At 37.7% G+C, this 19105-nt stretch overlaps 2 protein-coding genes across 2 annotated transcripts; one reads left to right on the forward strand and one right to left on the reverse strand.

Moving 5' to 3' along the window:
* Positions 1-587: 587 nt before the first annotated feature.
* nphs2 (NPHS2 stomatin family member, podocin) lies at positions 588-6131 on the forward strand. The gene is made up of 8 exons (XM_017477324.3): positions 588-1459; positions 1561-1664; positions 1758-1830; positions 2179-2261; positions 3287-3490; positions 4010-4065; positions 4190-4268; positions 4636-6131. Exons 1-8 carry the CDS (start codon positions 1138-1140, stop codon positions 4900-4902), a joined length of 1188 nt encoding a protein of 395 aa, XP_017332813.2. The 5' UTR covers positions 588-1137; the 3' UTR covers positions 4903-6131.
* Positions 5404-18770, reverse strand: axdnd1 (axonemal dynein light chain domain containing 1). The gene is made up of 25 exons (XM_047158083.2): positions 17744-18770; positions 16560-16741; positions 16329-16432; positions 16130-16232; positions 15966-16051; positions 15812-15868; positions 15130-15238; positions 14279-14400; positions 13963-14103; positions 13570-13674; positions 13260-13380; positions 12620-12721; positions 12357-12523; positions 12205-12274; positions 11877-12111; positions 10787-11003; positions 10613-10706; positions 10328-10530; positions 9379-9469; positions 9013-9156; positions 8185-8292; positions 7923-8045; positions 7725-7816; positions 7258-7388; positions 5404-5673 (listed from the first exon to the last, which is right to left on the reverse strand). The coding sequence occupies exons 1-25, from the start codon at positions 17853-17855 to the stop codon at positions 5561-5563; spliced, it is 3132 nt and encodes a 1043-aa protein (XP_047014039.1). The 5' UTR covers positions 17856-18770; the 3' UTR covers positions 5404-5560.
* Between the last annotated feature and the right edge of the window lie 335 nt (positions 18771-19105).

Genomic DNA, 19105 nt, shown 5'->3' on the forward strand with positions numbered 1-19105 from the left:
TCTCTCTCTCTCTCTCACTCACATACACACACACACACTCTCTCTCTCTCTCCCTGTCACTCACACACTCTCTCACACAGACACACTCACTCACACACACACACATTCTGTGTTTAGTTTACACATTTCCACACATCTTACTGTAGCCTATGTACATGTAAAGATGACACAGCTTTACCTTTATATATATATATATATATATATATATATATATATATATATATATTTATGTTCCAGACCATAACTGATTATCGAGGAATGACGGGTGTCATCAGCCATAATTTGCAAAAAGACTAAGGCTGGTGGTAAAATAAGTATAGAATGACAACAGAAAAGCTGTTTTAGTGTGTATATATAGTTTCCATATTATTTACATTAGTTTTTGTGAAGAATTTACCATTTTTACTTTGTATTGTATTTGTGTCATTTTAATAAATAAATAAATAGGTAGATAAATAAACAAGCAAACACATAAATAAAACACCTACTCTTTCTGGCAGGGGCTCTGAATCCCCCACAAAGCTGACCTGGATAAAGTGCTTATTGAAAATCATCATTTAGTAAGTGCTTTATTCTAGTCAGGTTTGCAGTGGATCCAGAGCCGATGCCGGAACATTGGCTGCCAGGCAGGAATACACATTCACACCCTCATTCATTTACATCTAGGTGCAATTTAGACTAGCCAATGCCTCTAACGTCTGTGTTTTTGGAAGGTAGGAGGAAATCCAGGGGAACCATGAACATTTTTTTTTTTTAGTGTTACGCATCATTATATTGTGGAACATTCCAGCTGTGCATAAGGAGGAGGGAGTCAGCATTAGGTTTTATTAAGTTATTAATGCACTGCTTCTGCTTGTTTTATGGGCAGTTCATTTTTTTGTTCAGTATTCGATGCAAATACTTTTTTTTTTTTTTTTTTTTACTTTTTAAAGTAAAATTTACTTTTACTTTATTTTTTTTTACAAGGCGGTTGCTTACCTTTACCTAGTGCTAAGTCCGCCCCTGGTCCTTCGTCATACTCCTGCCCCTGCCTCAGCCACAAAGCACACTGTACTGTAAAAGGACTGTAGGCTGTTAGCTAATCCCAAAAGCTCAAAAAGCAACCTTCCAATCCTGACTTCACCAAACAAGGAGCAGATGCTCCTGATGAAAGAGAGTGAGATGGAGAGAAGGACAGAAAAGATATCTCCACCACCTCCTCCAAAAGCTGGCAGGACCAAGAGAGAGACAGCACCGACGGCCAGAGAGAGAAAGCACAAAGTGGGTAAGGAAGTGAAACTCCAGGAGCCACACAAAGGGAAAGAGAGGATGAAGGACAAAGAAGCAGGTGAAGAGCACAGTAATGCAGACAAAAAGGAAGTGCCATCCACCGTGATCAATGTAGATAGTGTGAGACAAAGGACAAATAGAGAAAGTGAGGAGTTGCTGGGCCTTTTGGAGAGCGAATGGCATGAAGAGGGTGAGTTAACAAATGCTGTGCAAATACAGTCTATACTCACACACAAACAGGGCAGAACATCCAGTTACTGATTCAACATTCAAATTGAATTTGCGACACAGCCTTGAAGCCGCAGAGCCTTGGAGTTTGTGAGCTGCTTCTCATTATTGCAGCTCTCGCCACAATAATATTCTTCTTTCCCATATCAGTTTGGTTCTGTGTGAAGGTAAGTGTTTATTAATATTACTGATTAATATTACTGATTTAGTACTCATGAAGTTATTAGTTGAAACAGTTAATGTGAGTATAATGTTACCAGATCTTGCGAGAGCATGAGCGTGCTGTGGTGTTTAGACTCGGACACCTGCTACAAAGAAAACCCAGAGGACCAGGTACATCTGTGTGCACATAAATGAAGAGTAATAGACAGCACAAGAATCCAAAAAAGTCCCGATCTTTAGTCTTCACAGTATAATGCCAGTATAATGGGAGCCTCAGTGTGGTGTATTTTCTATCTTTCAGTTACCTGAGAAAGTGAATATAGTGTAACATTAAAATGCCTTTAAGGTACCTAATTGGACCTGACAGACCACCGTTGTTCTTTTGAGTGTACGTTAGATTTCTTCTTACAGTGTGGAAACTTTGCTTAATTTTTATTCCTTTATTTATTTGGTGATAGTAATTCTTCTTCTTCTTCTTCTTCTTCTTCTTCTTCTTCTTTATGTTTTATCTTGTTACAGGGCTGCTCTTTTACCTTCCATTTTTGGATATTTGTCATAAAGTGGACATTCGGTTAAAGATGCTGAAAGTCCCATCTCACTCGGTAACTTTTCTGACTTTCACATTGCTATGCACTCCTCCTGTAACCAGTGTTTTTTTGTTTGTTTTTTTGTTTGTTTGTTTGTTTGTTTTTTGTTTGTTTCACTGTAATGCTTTGGTATGGACAGCAATAATTATCTGAACACATGCAATAGATCTCAGCCTACAAAAAATTTACAAAATTTTAAAACACTCTTTTCAAAGGACCTTTTTCCCCCAAAACTATAACAATCAACTTGAACAATAATGCTTATGTGCATATATTTCTTTTGGTTCACACCACCTGCTTTTGTGTTTAAATAGTTGCATAGTACCATGACACAGTGAAATCTTGATGTTTGACACAATCATCATATAAAAATTGCAAACCACTACATAAAACCACTTTTTATGTTAGAATTTTATTGAGCAGTGGTGCAGAGATTGTTATGCTGCTGGTAGTTTTCCCCATCTCCACACAGGACCTCTGCGGAGTGTAGGGGTATTTTTTGGATACAATATTTTGTTTTGAGTTTATTCTATATTTATGAACGAGTATCTCCTATTATAGTGTATAGGAGTGGAATTGTCTATTTCATTAGCTGAGGTCATAGAAAAGGAACTCAATACTTGCTTAAGGGTATTATTATTATTATTATTTTTATTATTATTATTATTATTATTATTAAATTAAATAAAAATAAAAAACCTGAAAACCTCATACATTTTTTTCACAGATTGATAAAAAAAAAAAATCAATTTAAAATCTAATAAGGAGTTTGAATGCTTTGTGATTAGACTGTATTTGTAAACATGGGGAGAGAATTCATGAGACTCTACACTCAACTTTAATTCCTGAAGCTGTCTACTACAAAGTACTACAATGTTTTTTTCCCATCAAAGCTGCTACTGCAGTTCAGTGTCCATGCAGACCGGAAGCTCCTAATGCTGTTTTAAACATAATCACAAATATAAAATTTTAGTACAGTATAATATCTTTCTCAGTGGTGACATCTTGAATTTGTGTCCGTTTTGTCATCTATTCTGCAGGTGGTTACAAAAGACCTGGTGTGCACAGAGGCGAGTGCAGTGTGCTACTACCGCATTGAGAACGTGTCCGTGTGCTACTCGTCCCTGGCAGGAGTCCCGGCCGTGCTGCAGGCTCTGGTTCAGGTCTCAGTCCGGGAGGTTCTGGCCCATCACAACTTCGCCAGCATACTACAGAACAGGAGTGAAGTTGCCCATCAGATCCAGGTATACATTAACAATCTGTTAGAAACCTGTTAAATCCAATACCAATGTTTCATTTCATTAGTTACAGGAAGTTGCAATGTGTCCAAGAATAAGACCATACAGTATACAGTGCCCTCCACTAATATTGGCACCCTTGGTAACTATGAGCAAAGAAGGCTGTGAAAAATTGTCTTTATTGTTTAACCTTTTGATCTTTTGTCAAAAAAAAAAAATCACAAAATACTTTGCTCTCATGGATATCAAACAATTGTAAACATAACACAGGTTTATAAAAAAACAACTTTGTTAAATAGAATATTTTTGTGAATTTTATTAACAAAAGATCAAAATGTTAAACAATAAAGGCAATTTTTCACAGCATTCTTTGCTCATATTTACCAAGGGTGCCAATATTACTGGAGGACACTGTATATGTACTGTATGTGTACTTATTTTTGAGTAGCACTGCATATGCATATGCCAATATGTCAAATTTGTTATAGAAATTGTCTTGTGATATTTTACTTTGACTCTCTCGAGGTTGCACTGGATTCCATCGCCTGCAGGTGGGGAATTAAAGTGGAGAGAGCTGAGCTGTAAGTTGTCAAATAAATGCCATGCATCAATAATGTATGACCACTAAATCATAAAAAGGGCCATCGATACTCTTGCTGAGCTGAGTGCTGGGTGAGAAACATGTTCCCTTTGTTTTGATTGCAGAGAGGACCTCTGTCTCCCTCCTGAGCTTCAGCAAAACTTTGCTGTTGAGGCAGAAGCAAAAAGACGAGCCCAAATTAAAGTAAGAACGTTCAGTTGTATCTATAATTGGTTTTGTTCATAATAAGCTTACCTTTACTGTAAGAGTACCAGAGTGCTTCAGTTCTGAGCCTGGGATTTAATTATTAGTGCTCATGAGATATAAAGTGGATTTAGGATCTTGTGTGTAGCCACAGTTCATTACCTTGTCATTTGTCTATGTGCATTAATTTATTGTAGAATTACTTTTAGCATGATATGCAAAAAGAATCTTCATTCTTTAATGTTACAAATTTAACACCCATCTCTTAACAAATTAGCAAAAAAAAATTACTGTGAAATGTCCTTGTTCCCTCAGTGGGATGCATTAATGAAGCAGCCCATAATGTGTGTGTGTGGTGTTATATCAGGTGATTGCAGCAGAGGGTGAGAGGGCAGCATGTGAGGCTTTAAATGCCTCTATTGCCTCACTGTCAGATTCTCCTCTGGCCATCCAGCTGCGCCTTCTCCAGCTCCTCCACACACTGCGCTCTGACCAACCTACTGTGCTCCTCAACATACCATCTAACTTCCTCAACCAACCATTTCAGCTAGCAGATACAAGCAGCTCTTCCAATCAAAACCAGCCAACAGGGGACATCTCAGAGGAAATGGCTAAAGACTCCTCAATGATGTAATGTAATCTCCATTAAGAGAGTCAGCATTAGTAGTAAAATGTTAGAATAATCCAATACAATAGTTCCTCTGTATACAGTGTTTACTGAAGGGGCCAATTGGTGAACATGAATTTTTATCATGTTATCAACAACAGATGAAATTTGAGAGGACTTCTAAATATATTATTAAGAACACTGTATATTATCTGTATATTGTCTGTGCATTAAAAATAATTATCATAGAATTTAATTAAATAATAATTAAAATAAATCCATAGGGAAATCTGATTAATCTGTTTTAGCCCACATTCACACTCTGCCCATTCTAATGTAGGTTATAGTAGTGCATAGTTATAATCACTTCAGAGTGGACCATGGCCTTATTTTAATCTTTATTTGGCCACAATAATCGACTCATGTGAAATAGGGTTTATAAAACATATGTACAATCAGGACCCAAAATTGTACTGTAATTCAAAATCCAAACATCATATTGGTAGAAAACAATATTTTTATTATGTACCCAAATACTTCATATGCATTATATATTTATTTTGTAAAATTTCAGACTTTTTGATTGTCACTTTTTCTTTTTTTTAAAGAAAACATTTCAGTGTTTTTTAATGTAGATAATTCGCTCATCCGAAGTGCACTGGTAAGTTCTGTGCTTTCTGTTGGTTTAGCGTTTCTTGCTTCTTTTAGTGGATTTGGGGCTGGGAGTGGGCTGCTGGCTCACCTCTTTCAGTTCAGGGCTGGCCTCCTTCTTAGCAACTGGTGAAACAGGCTTGCTCACTGAAAAAGTAATGCAAATTGCTATATTCAAACACTAACATACAAGGTATTACATGGCTTGGCTCCTCAGTACTTATCTAGTTTATTAATCCCTTACACCACAAATCACAGACTGCGCTCCTCACAGTGTAATCTGTTAACTGTCCCACAAACACGCTTAAAATCTATGGGTGACAGGGCTTTTTCTGTCTATGCTCCTTCACTTTGGAACGCTCTTCCTCCTGAACTCAGGGAAGCTCAGGCCTTTGGCATTTTTGAAGCTCAACTTAAGACACACTTTTTTAAACTTGCATTTGACTGCTGATGTCTCCTTTTTTATTATGATTATTATTATTAATGTTGTTGTTCTGATTAACTTTTATGTTTTATTTTTCTGTACTGCTTATATTGTGTACAGTGCTTTGAGAAGCTGCTTTTAAAGGCGCTTTATAAAATAAAGTTTATTATTATTATTATTATTATTATTAACATGATTGTGGCTTCATTCCAGATTTTTCCCATTTCTAATTATTAAAAATTAAAACCAATACAGTACAGTTGCACTGATATATTCCTTTCGGTGACACTTTTACGTTTACATGGACAACAATAATCCGATATTAACCCGATTAAGGCAATACTCTGATTAAGAAACTAGCATGTAAACAGCGATTATTGATGACCTTAATCTGATTAAAGTCATACTTGAAGTAAACACAAATCGAATTAAGACATGTGGAGTATTCCTATTTTAGTTGCATTATCGACGTGTATTTCAGACATGTAAACACCTTAATCACACTGTTAACGTTGTTTATTATAATATTAACACTATTAATCACACTATTAATGTCATGTGGGAGTTTTCACCGCATTCTGCGACAGGACATGTACACACACGGCAGTGCTCAACCGCTTGATGGCAAACAAGAGTGCACGGCTATATATGTATATATATGTATGTATATATATATATATATATAGCAGTCGTATATATATATAAGCAGTCGTCTATTTGCACGTACAGCATGAAAAATAATTAACTGCACTTGAAGCTTTCATAAAATTAAAAATGAAACCCACAGAACTATATACGGTTCCATAACGCAGGCGAACTGTATGTTGATACGTGAAATTCTGGAGGGAACGTCGGACGGCGTGGCGTGGGGACGTAATGACGTGTGCCATTAATTGATCTATGTTCTATAACATGTAAAACAGGAACATGAAAGGAATATTCTAAAAGCAACTCATGTAAACACCTTAATCACAGTATTGTCTTATTCAGAATAAGGTCAATAATTAGATTACTACATTAGTAACTACATGTAAATGTAGTCACTTATGTGAATCTTTAACCAATTTTACGGCTGGTATTTTCATAGGACTTGTATATAGATTGTATTCTTACACGATTTTAATGGTGTACATTTACACTTGAAGTCTTATTGCTGTATAACACATATGCTAATAACTTGGTGATGGCTGTACAGCAGTGATAGAAGTCATTCTATCATGAGCATTATGACAAACATTTGACTTTAAATATATTTTAAATGTGTTTGGGTGCATTTTTTTTGTTATTTTTGTGTTCGTTCAGCCCACCTTTGGTTTCTAGACTGGTCCTTTGTGGTAGTTGTCTCTCTAAATCATGGATCTTCTCTAAAGCTTCATGGAGGGCTTCCTCTGCCTTTAGAGCCCTCTCCTCAGCGCTGATGGCACGAGCCTCCACAGCTCTTACACACATATTTTTAATCATGAGCTAAGAGCTCAGCATTCAGTTCAGGTATATGATTAGAATCCACTAATTAAGCAATATTGTACAAGCAGGAGTGCAGTTATACTGAATATCAGTATGGCTGTGTTTTGACCGTAGGCACAAGCCCACAGGCTGAGTGACACAGATAATGATTCAAATTAGGAAGTGAAATTTTATGTGGCAAACACAGATGAGCGGAGTGATACAAGTAGTAAAACGTCCCAGTGCATGTACAATAAATATAAGCACTCTTAGAACTCCAGTCAAATTAGTGGACCGGAACTAGCTGTTGTGTAATTCATATTATACTTACAGTAGCTCCTGCTGAAGAAGCCTCACAGTACCCAGTGCACTAAAAGCCTGCTGTGCACTCTCAGAGCTTGGTCGCACCACAACATCACTGGTCTACATAGCAGTAAACATATTTATAATTACCTAATCGATTGGTGTTACCAAGAGTGTCTGTTCCACATGGGGATTTGATTGGTGTAAGTAGTAAATGAACACTGACCCCAGTGATGTGCACAGTTTCCTCTCCCAAGGTCTGTTCGATAATGTGGCCATCATGGCCGATAAGCTTCAGGACTGAGACACTCTTTTCATCCTCTGTAACATCCTCCTCCATCTCCTCCACCTATAGTTACAATATATTCATTTCAATTGGCAAAAGCAATCTACGTTACAAAATGAGCAGGAAAGTATGCTTTATGAGCCACACATCCGTTAACAAGGTTAAAGGTCATTAATGTCTTGTAAAAGTAAAAATCATTGACCGGTTTATCCTTTTTTTGGGAAATATAAGGCCTGCCTCCTGCATTTACAGGTTCCTTCTCATCTTGCTTGGCTTCTGCTGGCCTCTCTGGTTTGGCATATACATCAATCTAAAACACAAATAAAACACTTTTGCATGTGTAGTGATTAATCCATTTGAATCAAACCCTCTGTACAGTTGATTTAAGCAGGTTGTAACAAAACAAATGACTTGGGTGCAGACAAAACTGGTAAGAAGGATTATAGTGAGAACACAATTAAACAGTGATTTGACCAAACTGCAGCAAGTAATACACTTTATGTATTATGGGCTACAGGGATACAGAGTAGCATTTTCTCACATGACTGAACTAACTGAACTGACATGCAAGAAGCAAAACAATGGCCAGAAAACAGAGCTGGAAATACAGCATAATGGATATGCTGAATAACATTAAACAAAATGCTAGATACAGCTCACAAAAATTCAAAAGTTTTTGGACGAACAAATAAGTGCATTTGCAAAAGGCTTCTACTTTGCACCATAATATTTTGATCAATGAATGAAAGACTTTTGCAAGGATATTTCCTGCCCAGCCCCTTTCCCACACACCTTTCAGCAAAGGTTTTTCAGTTTTATTTTGTGAATCAGACCAAACAGGGAACACACCAAAACTGATTCAAAACTAGGCCAATGGACTAATATCTAAGAAAACAGGTGAGGTGCCTTATTATGTCTCACATACAATTCCCCAAAACAAACTAAATTTAAACTAATCTAGACCTAGCTCAGTAGTTGTTCTATCTATTTTAGAATTGCAGCACAAAACACAGCAGTAAAATCTTCTTACCGGAGAGGGTACACTGTCCACAGATAAGGAGAGGTCAGTGATGAACTTAGGCACTGCTTCCCCAGCCAGCTGCAGCTCCAAATGACGTCCAATCAAATCATACTGCAGGATCTGACAGATGTCCACCCACTCGGCACACTCCCTCTGACACATCAAACACACGCAAATGAAAGAATATGCTTTCTGACTGACTGCCAAGATAGGTTGAGCTTTCAGATACTGGATATAAAACTTGTAAGAATTCTAAGAAGTATATAGTCATAAGACTGTATTATTATATCTTACCCAGTAGCAATATAATATTTTTTAAATAAATCTTTTTTGGACACCCAAATTTTACCTATACAGAGATGAGAGATCTTTTACCTGAAGCTTGTCGAGCTGGTAAATTTCATTTTCTGTGTCATCCTGAATCATATTCTTCTGCATCATCTCCGCCACGATAGCCTGGCAAGCACTGCAGGGTGATAATCAAACACAGTAGATCACCAAATAAAGTCTCAGCCTAACTGCCATTCTGTATCTCGTTTCCAAAAATAGCACGTCCTGAAGGATTACAGTTTTCATATTAATGTATAACATAATTGTTATTATTTTATACTTACATTTAATTTTGTGGAACATTACTGTTACATAGCTCTGACACTGGGGACTACGTACAAAACATGCTAAATAAACATCTGCTCACAGGAAACGTATTAACTGTATTAACAATTATAGATTTTTATCTGTTAAATAACAACATGTTTGGGTTTTAATTCGTCCACCACAGACCTCAATATGAATGTGCTGTTGCTATATAATCCTGTGATTTGCCTTGTAGCTGGAACTTCAAGGTGTCCCAAAAGTCTCCATACATAGGCTTAATTAACACATTTTAGCAAAATGTCTTCCAGAATTTCCTTAGAATACTTTAGTTTATTTATATTTTTTTCAGACAGCCTTTAAGAATGCTTTTGACAAAAGAAGAACGTACTTAATTCATTCTCATGGCTGGATCGGGAAGCTGTCGCAAGGTTGCGATGGACTTCAACAGGAAACATGGCAAGCACATCACACACGACACTGCTGCCAAACTTATTAACAAATTCAAAAAGGACTGGAAGTGCTGTGACGAAGGCACAACCGACGTGGTGCTGACATACCTAGTCACCTACAGTATGTGTGGAGACTTTTAGGACACCCTGTACTGTCAGAGTTCCTGTTACAAAGAGTTCAACATCTTCTGAACAGCTGGTTATTTTTCCAATGCTTCATGTCTATGTAAAAAGTTTAGTCATTCATGATATAGAGACTGTAAGAGCACTGGCATTACCTTGAAATGTATTTGGAGAAGTAGTTCAGTTTCTGTGCAAGATTTTTGGCATCTTCCTCTAGCTTCTGAAAAGACACATCCTTAAAGGCATTTAATTCAGGGCTTGGTGGAAGATGGGGCTCCTGGGCATCACACTGATCTGGCACCATCAGTAGCAGCAGTTCCACCATCCAGCGAGTCCGCAGAGTGTGCATAGAGCTGACCTGTTCATCAGAGATGAGCTCAGCTGACTGTTCTACTGGCTCAGAGCATGCATAAAAACACATAAAAGAGCGGGTACTATACCTCCTCACAAAGTGTCATGTTTGTGTAGTCAAAGAAGTTGTTTTGAGAGGAGACAAACTCCCTCAGCATGTTCAGGACATCATCGATTTCAATCCTGCCATAGAGGCAGATGTCTCAGAGACTAATCAGTTACAGACAGTGTGTGGTGCTATTCTTAAAACTATTCAAACTTACTTGGTGTGAGGCTTGTGGTTTATCCTCTCACTCTCTGTCTGGATGTTGGTGATGTTTACCAAGGTCTCCTCACACAGATTTATCCAACTTCCTAGGGCCTTCTCCAGATTCGACCAATCAGAGTGATGCAGCGTTTCAAGCCGTCCAATAGGAGACTTCAGTCTATTAGCCCAGGAGTCAATTACTCCAGTCAGAGTGATCAACTGTTGATGAATTCCTGAAGTAACAAAAACAGAGGGTCTTGGGTAGTAAATGTGACTCTCACTTTGTGGCATTTTAAAAATTTTTTACATTTGTATTTGGCTGATACTTTTACCCAAAGTTAGGTTCAAATCACAAGCTATAACCGAGCATTTGAGGGTTAAGTGTCATGCTCAAGGGCCTGACAGTGGCAGCTTGGTGGGTCTGGGATTTCAACTAACAGCCTTCCAATCAGTAACCCAAAAACACCTTAAGCTAGAAATAGCAGCTAATCAAATGAAGCTTGAAACATTTCAAATGAAAGATTTTTTTTCATGTAAACAAATTGGTCTCGTTAGCAGCCAGTGATGTATTAGTATTGAAATGCGACACTGACATTTCTGTATTTTAAACTCTTTATTCTAATATTTTGAGATACTGGATTTTTGATTGCCATTTAAGCTGTAATCATCAAGATTAAAACAAAACAAAAAAAGGCTTGAATGAGTAATGAATCTAGAATATATGAAAGTTCCACTTTTTGAATTAAATTATGGATATAAAATGAACTTTTCCACGATATTCAAATTTTTTGCGATGGACGTGTAGTATGTTCATACAAATCTAAGGTAAATGCAATTTTATTTATTTTTACAACTATTTTATTAAATTAACTGTAAAGTGCAATTTTCAACAATGATAATGTTACATATTAGTATTTGCAAGAATCTTGCCTCAACTTGTGATGTTTTGTCAACTTTTTTCCTTATACCCAGCTAGGTCAGTTCTATTCCAGGTCCATGCTGGCACAAAAATGTGAAACTATGCAGCTATGATCTTGTCTATGGCTAAATTTCGGAATCTGGTGATAGAGCAAAAAAAAGAAGTGCAGACACAGAAAACCTCTTACCACTCTCTCCACTGATACGGATACCCAGCTGCGTATGGAGCTCAGTGATAGCATGGCTCAGTTCTCTCATGGCCGCCTGGCTCTTAGGAGCCTCTCCATCCAATGCTGGATGTCTCCTGTGCAGCTGCATACACAGCTCCACCCACGAATCCTGCAGCTGCTCCAGTCTGTGAAGAGTCTCTTGACCAGAGAGAAGGTCTTCTCCTCCATACCGCTCACACTGCATGGTCAACACCTACGGACATATATGACACGATACAGTGTGAAAAACTCGTTCTGTGGCCTTAAAAGATTAAGAATAAATAAACCGAAGTTAGGAATTTCTAACCATTGACCATTGCTTCAAGTCGTTAAACAACACCTCCTCTGAAGCTTTTTCAAATTTTACATCAGGGCTCCTAAAAATAGTTATAAACCGATATGAAAGGAATTATATCAAGTGAAATCAAAATGAATAAAAACTAAGTAAATCTTCTTTACCTGGTGTTACTCTCACAGAATTTGTGCCACCTGACAAGGCCATGCTGGACAGACCTGATACTCTCATACTGTTTCTTTTCAGTCTCTCTAAGATTCTCCATGAAACCGGTCAGCTGCTCTTTCCACTGGTCAGTCAGCTGCATAATGTGTTTCAGATCCTCTGAGTCCTAGTGTGTTTGTTATAACATGTCAGTCTGTCATACCTAGTGTGGAAGAGTTTATGTTTGATTTTGGTCAAAACTGTTACAAAACAGTGTTTGTACCTTTGCTGTAAGGACAGTGGTGAAATGTTCTGCGGTTTTGCTCCATGCCTGCTCACTAACATGAAGTCTGCTGACCAGCTGCAGGTCGTTGGACTTAATAACCTGAAAAAAAGTTCTGATTTAGATTTAGATCTCTAAAAATACAGATATGGGGGACCTAATTTAAGAAAAATGATTAAAAAAACCATACAAAAATGTTCATACACACTAAATTCATCCCACCGCTGTTGCTGGTCTAATTGACTTCACCTAGAAAATGCCCTCAAACATCAATACATGGTGAGGAACAGGCAAGTGATTAAATTCTGTTAAAGACATGAAGCTGATATCGACTCATAAGCCGTATTGTGATGGCAAACAAGTGTCTCGGTATCTCGGTAAACATGGTTTTTGCTTAAGGACTTCTAGCAGAGTCTGTACTATTCACTCTTTCAATCATTCACTGATTTATTTATTCATTTATCTGTTATATGTTGTACATCCCCTTTAACTTAGATAAAGTCTGCAGAATTTAGGATCAAATCTGGTCATTTTATTAAGAAGGCCCACAATCTCTTAAAAGCAAAATGTGTTTGGAAGTTAACTAGAGGTCTAGAATGTGCTTAAAATGATTTCAACCCATGCATTGTTATTATCAGACCTTGAGAGCAATGCTGTAGGTGACCTTGCTCCATAAGTCCCTCTCTTCAGTCAGTACGGCTACTTGTCCTTCCAGTCTTTGCCTCTGCAGTTCATAAAGTTTGTGGTACTCCCCAACAATGCTGCAATGGAAACCTGCCTGTCATCTAAAAGCCATACACTATACTGTGTCAATCTGATCATAGTTTTAGTGCCAATTTAAGATCAGTTAGTGAGATCCCTAAATGATACTGTATGTAATGCTGAATATTATATTAAAATGATTAAATGGTAACTGAGCCTTGGGACTACTGACATAGGCATTTACTCACTCAGAGTCAAGCTGTGATTGCTTCAGTGCTTTAGCCAGCTCCTCCTGCACCTTTTCAGCCTGCTTGGACACTTGCTCATCATGCTCCCTCAGCTGATTTAACTCTCTGGATTATCATAATAAGAAAACACAATATCAAAAGCAAAGGACATCAAGTAAAATACGAATGCTTAGAAATGCAGAGGAGAGAAGCAGTTGCTCCTTGAACACTACAGAGAATTTTCTCCATTCTCCACAGACACACTCAGCTAATTTAACAGAATAACAGTGGCAACACATTGATGATTTAAGAACACTTATTAATACACTTATAGCACATCTAATACGGTGTCATTTAGTTAGAAGTACAACGCCATTTGGGTCTTATAATAAGCGATAGAACATAAAACTTTACTCATTAAGTTGTGCAATAGATCGCTTGAAGCAGATGATCTCTTCAGTCAGCCGGCGGTCCAGAGCTCTCTGTGCCAGGGTCTCTGTATGCAGACTTATGAGCTGACGGGGGATTCGGTCAAGTAGGGCCACATACCTGTGCCTAAGGAAAGGCATTTTAATTTATAAACAGATTTTCAGTTTAGTATTTTAGCCGAGGTTTGTAATATTAAAACAGAGGAAATGTGGGATTATGCTGGTGAAGTAACAAAGTCACAATCGATTAAGGCAACTAGTGAGGAAAAAAAGGGAAAAGCTTAAATGAGAAGCACACACACCTGAGTTTAGCTAGCAGCTGGCCCCGCTCTATACACTCCACGCTCACCTGCCGAATTAGCTCATGAAACACGATGTTGTAGATGTTCTGCTCCACCCGCACCAACTCCAGCAGACCCTGTAACTGAAACCCAAAGGAAGGAATCAGGGCTATTTTTTATATCATTAGTCCATGATGCAATCAATTCTCCACAACTGACTGCGGTATCATGTTTGTAGGCTTTTCCATCTGGAATTCATGGATATTACAAAACTATTGTGAAAGAAAAGTAAACTAAATGACTATTTATTGTTGGATAAAACTACACTATATGGCCTAATGTATGTTGCCCCCCCCATTATTAAGTTTAGGAGTTTCAGCCACACCCACTGCTAAGAGGTCTATAAAATAAATCATACAGTCATGCAATCTCTATAGATAAACACTGACAGTAGAATGGGTCATACTGAAGAGCTCAGTGACTTTAAACATGGCACTGTCTTAGGATGCCACCTTTGCCACAAGTCAGTTTACGGAATTTCTGTTGTGCCCCGATCAAATTTAAGTGCTGTTATTGTGAAATGGAAGCATCTTTGAGCAAACAGCAGCTCAACCATGAATTGGCATACCACACAAACACATATCCTCTGTTGTATCAATCACTACAGAGTTCCACACGGCCTCTGGATTGGGATGTCCAACAAACTCATATAGGTGGTCACATATTTTGGCCATATGGTTTACACAAGAGCAGTTTATATGCTACAGAAGGGATGTATATATACTTTATTGATCCCCAGGGAGAAATATGGGAGTATCCAAGTACTTCAAGCCTAATTCATACTGCATCTTATAATGTGAAGAAATGCATACCTGTGAGAGGCTTTTGACCTCCTCAAACTCTTGATTGACACCTGCCTTTTCCAGCATATCATCCATTACCCTCATCAGCTGCACTGCCTCCAGGCGCCCACTCGGCCTCCTGGTGGGCACATGGACTATTTTAAGCACGATTAGTAATAGCATATAATTATCACATTCACATACTCTGTGAATAAGGAATAAAAAATTGGGCTTTGTTACAGGTAAATAAACAATGACAGGGTAGTGTGAAGCAGCCCCCTGCAAAGTGGAGTTACTGTTACCACCCTTGGTGGTATTTTCCTATAACAGGGATTCCCGAAGAACAACACATCATACTTTTTATCCATTTATAGTTAGTACTAATACTGTAGAATGTCCTGTTACAACTTTATAGGTTATAACTGCTCTTTTTTCTGCTTAAAAATGACTACACACATTTTTTAATCCCTTTATGAAGAGCAGCTATCATACAAGTCCCTGAGTAATTCGCTACTGCAGAAATGCCAATAATATATTAGTATTAGAACAGGCACATTAATATAAACCTTGCAGCCAGAACTAATGTCATTAATGGAAATGAATCAACACCTTTTGACCAATCAGTATTGAGAATTCTCCAGCGCTGTAGTATAATTCTTAGTAATTACTTTGAGATTTTTTTAAAGATATTTTCAAGGATATTGTAACTCACATTGATGGAAAGATCTTGAGTCTCTTTTGTTCATCCTCTAACAGAACTGTAAATTTGCTGGAATCAAATAAAAGCAAGTCATGTGTAATGTTACATTAACATAGAAGCCACATTTAGTGTTCTGGTGTTTTACATTCAAACCAGTGATACTTACTCATCATAACACTGTAGTGCTTTCAATCCTTTATTTGTCATTATATGGTATTCCTCTGGGATTAACGTCTCGATAGAATTCGTATCCTACATTTAAAATCACACTATAAGCCTCAGAACAAGAGGTACTGTTATGGTCAGGATTTTTTCTTGTGCCTGACTTGCCTTTTGACTACCTTCCAAAGAAATGGTGCCCCTGTCAGGCATGGGCGGGAGGGAGATTCGCTGTCTCTGAGCTGCCAAAGCGTCACACAGAAAGGATATATCCCTGTTCAAACAACGCAACAGTTCAAAAAATGGGCAATACTCTAGGCTAGCTATATATTGTTTTAGTTGGTAGTCATGCCAAGTAGAAGATATCAACCTGCCAGCTCCAGTCACAGATGTTGGCTGGTCGAGAAAGTAGTGGTATTTTTTGCGGCCACTGTTGTGGTGCCATACTGCATCCGGCGCACGTATTCCACAACCCTGCACCAAAAAGTAAAAATAACTCCACAGGTTCATTTGCGCTGATCAAACGAATGCGAAAACCACATGTCCAGGTTCTTCTATAGCAAGCATGAAAGCTAGAGACAATAATATTATTCTGACAAACCTTTGGGTGTTTGTGGGTTTTGTTGTACTGGGTTCTGTCTTGTGGGCATGCGGTTGAGGTGAGATTGGAGAGAAGCTCATCCGGTATGAAGTCATTCTGGTCATTTTGTAGTGAGAGCACTGGCATTTGGACCCCTTCATTTACTGATGATCTGTCTTTTACTTCAGGAAGCTCAGCTACTACTGCACATACACAGCAAAATTAAGGTCTGAAAGAATACATATATTAGGCATTTGACATTTTTAACATTCAGGCTGAAATGTCTCTCAAAAATGAATTGACACTATACAAGGGTAGCATTTAATAACTACATAAAATAAATTCCTTGCAAATGCCGGACTAGCCTGGAGAGGATGGGAGCACAAGAAAAAAAACTATATTTGAATGTATTCTTTATTAGTTTATTCTTGATTCCTATTGCAGCTACTTCATACAAATTACCCATATAGCCATGTGATTTCTATAGTATGTGAAGGACTGTTTCAGATACTTCACATCCAAATGCTAGAATTTCTTCAGTAATATTGCAATAATATTGTTATTGATATTGTCAATAATATTTAGTAATACTGTTAGCTACCCATATTGGCAATTTTATCAGGTACCACTTTGTAGGTGTATATTTACTGACTATAGCTCATCTGTTGCTCGTGGAAAGGCAGTGGAAAGAACGGACCAGAACCACCACTGACCATATATTTAGGTGGATATGATATGATATGATATGATATGATATGATATGATATGTTATGATATATGATATGATATGAGTGTATCTGGCACAGCAGCACTGTTGACTCTTTTAAACAAATCACTGAAGGTTTCTGTTCACAGGATGCTCTTAGCTGGATATTTTTGGTTCGTGGATTATTTCTTAACCCATGAGTGAAAGCAAGGTGATGTCAAATTTAAATAAATAAACAAATACAACTGTCCACCACCTAAATCAGATAGTATTTCGCCAGCAAACAGTCAGTCCCTTTCCATAGACTGAGTAGAAGTAGTCTGAGGTGGTGCTGAACACAGTGAACCTGTATTATTCAAGTACTCAGTGGATACCAAGGCAACACATATTATTTTACTGTAGAATGCTGGTCACTTCATGGAAATGAGGCAGAAGACTGAAATGAAATGATAGAAAAGTGTATATAACCTCATGAGCTGTATAAAAGCTGATTACTCACAGTTGTTTTCCTCCACAGGAGACACAACAGAGTGATTTAATCTCTTGGACCTCCTGCTCTCTGGCTTCGGTAAAGCAGGAGGTGACGGACCGGACTTTACACACACAGACATCCTGGGTTTAGTAGGCTACATACCCATACTAGATGAAAACATCATTACAAAAAAAGCAAGCCTAAACAAAATGTTAGCGTTTAAATAATAATAAAAAAAGGATAATTTTGAACGGCTTAGCTTTAACACAATGCTCCGTTCGCGCGGACAATAATAAAGTTTGTTACCATGGGCGCATCGCGTTTCCACGCAACTTCACGAGGCTGCGTCCTAAAAGCGCATACTTCCGCACTATAAAGTATGTCCAAAATAATTACTGTATGTTACCATAGTTAGTTGGCCTGCTATTTTATAGAGTATCTAGGCAGAACGCTGAGAGCTATAGGCATCATTTGTCTCGAAATCTTAACAATAAATCGATGGAGAACCCTTCCTTTTTTCCCCTGTCCACTTTTAAGACCTTTGCTGCGCTCGGTTCTTACATTTTTAATGAAAATCCACTTTAAATTATTGATGAAAACTCAATAGCCTGTTAAGCGCCTATGAGAAACAAACACTAAGCCGTGAGGAGCTTGATAAATAGTTGAAGTTATTAACATGCTATTTCTTTTCCTTAAGATATGAGACGGGTTTAACATATTCAGAGCAATCCAACACTTCTGAAGACCTTACTGTTTTCTATAATAATAATAAATTGCTTGACTGAAGTGGACTGAAGTCTTTAGATATATAAAAATTTTCTACAAGAACCTTAGTTTCTATACTAATGAAGACTTGGTGCTTATATTTTATGATACAAGAACACTTGCTTGTCATGTAATTAGCACAAATGTTACATTTTCCCATCTACATTTAAAGTGCACCTATTAGGCTGGTTTTTCAAATATTAGCTTTCATGTAGTGTGTTAAAAAGCTGTTTGTGAATGTGAAAACGTCTACAAAGGTTTAAAGATCAAAGTGCACGACACGTTATTGACTCTCAAAAGAAGGAGGCGATTCTGAACAGCTGAAACGAGTCGTTAGTGATTCAAGACTTACTTCCTGTACTAACTTGAGTAGGTTTGTAACAAAAAGCCCCGCCTCTGGTCTTCATTGGCTACTCACTGACAGCAGTAGACCAATCAGAGCACAGTATGCTCTCTAAAAGGAGGAGTTTAGAATGAATCCTTTAGAACGAATCATTTAACGAGTAGTCTGTGACACTAGGAAAAGGTAATGCAGCAGATTAAATAATGAGCACGATAAAGTGTTTTTTTGACCTTGGACGCATGTAAATCTATTGAGACCTTTAAAACAAAATTACGCACATT

This window comes from Ictalurus punctatus, chromosome 10 (assembly GCF_001660625.3).
Source record: "Ictalurus punctatus breed USDA103 chromosome 10, Coco_2.0, whole genome shotgun sequence".
NCBI lineage: Eukaryota > Metazoa > Chordata > Actinopteri > Siluriformes > Ictaluridae > Ictalurus > Ictalurus punctatus.

Excerpts from the sequence above, each read along its gene's own strand:
- axdnd1 (XM_047158083.2), bottom strand. The coding sequence starts at position 17,855 with ATGTCTGTGTGTGTAAAGTCCGGTCCGTCACCTCCTGCTTTACCGAAG. Across the intron at positions 15,239-15,811 it reads CTCAAGATCTTTCCATCAAT|GAGGCCGAGTGGGCGCCTGG; the intron begins GTGAGTTACAAT and ends TGTGCCCACCAG. Across the intron at positions 12,722-13,259 it reads CCTACAGCATTGCTCTCAAG|GTTATTAAGTCCAACGACCT; the intron begins GTCTGATAATAA and ends ACTTTTTTTCAG.
- nphs2 (XM_017477324.3), top strand. The coding sequence starts at position 1,138 with ATGCTCCTGATGAAAGAGAGTGAGATGGAGAGAAGGACAGAAAAGATA. Across the intron at positions 2,262-3,286 it reads TGAAAGTCCCATCTCACTCG|GTGGTTACAAAAGACCTGGT; the intron begins GTAACTTTTCTG and ends TCTATTCTGCAG. Across the intron at positions 4,269-4,635 it reads AAAGACGAGCCCAAATTAAA|GTGATTGCAGCAGAGGGTGA; the intron begins GTAAGAACGTTC and ends GTGTTATATCAG.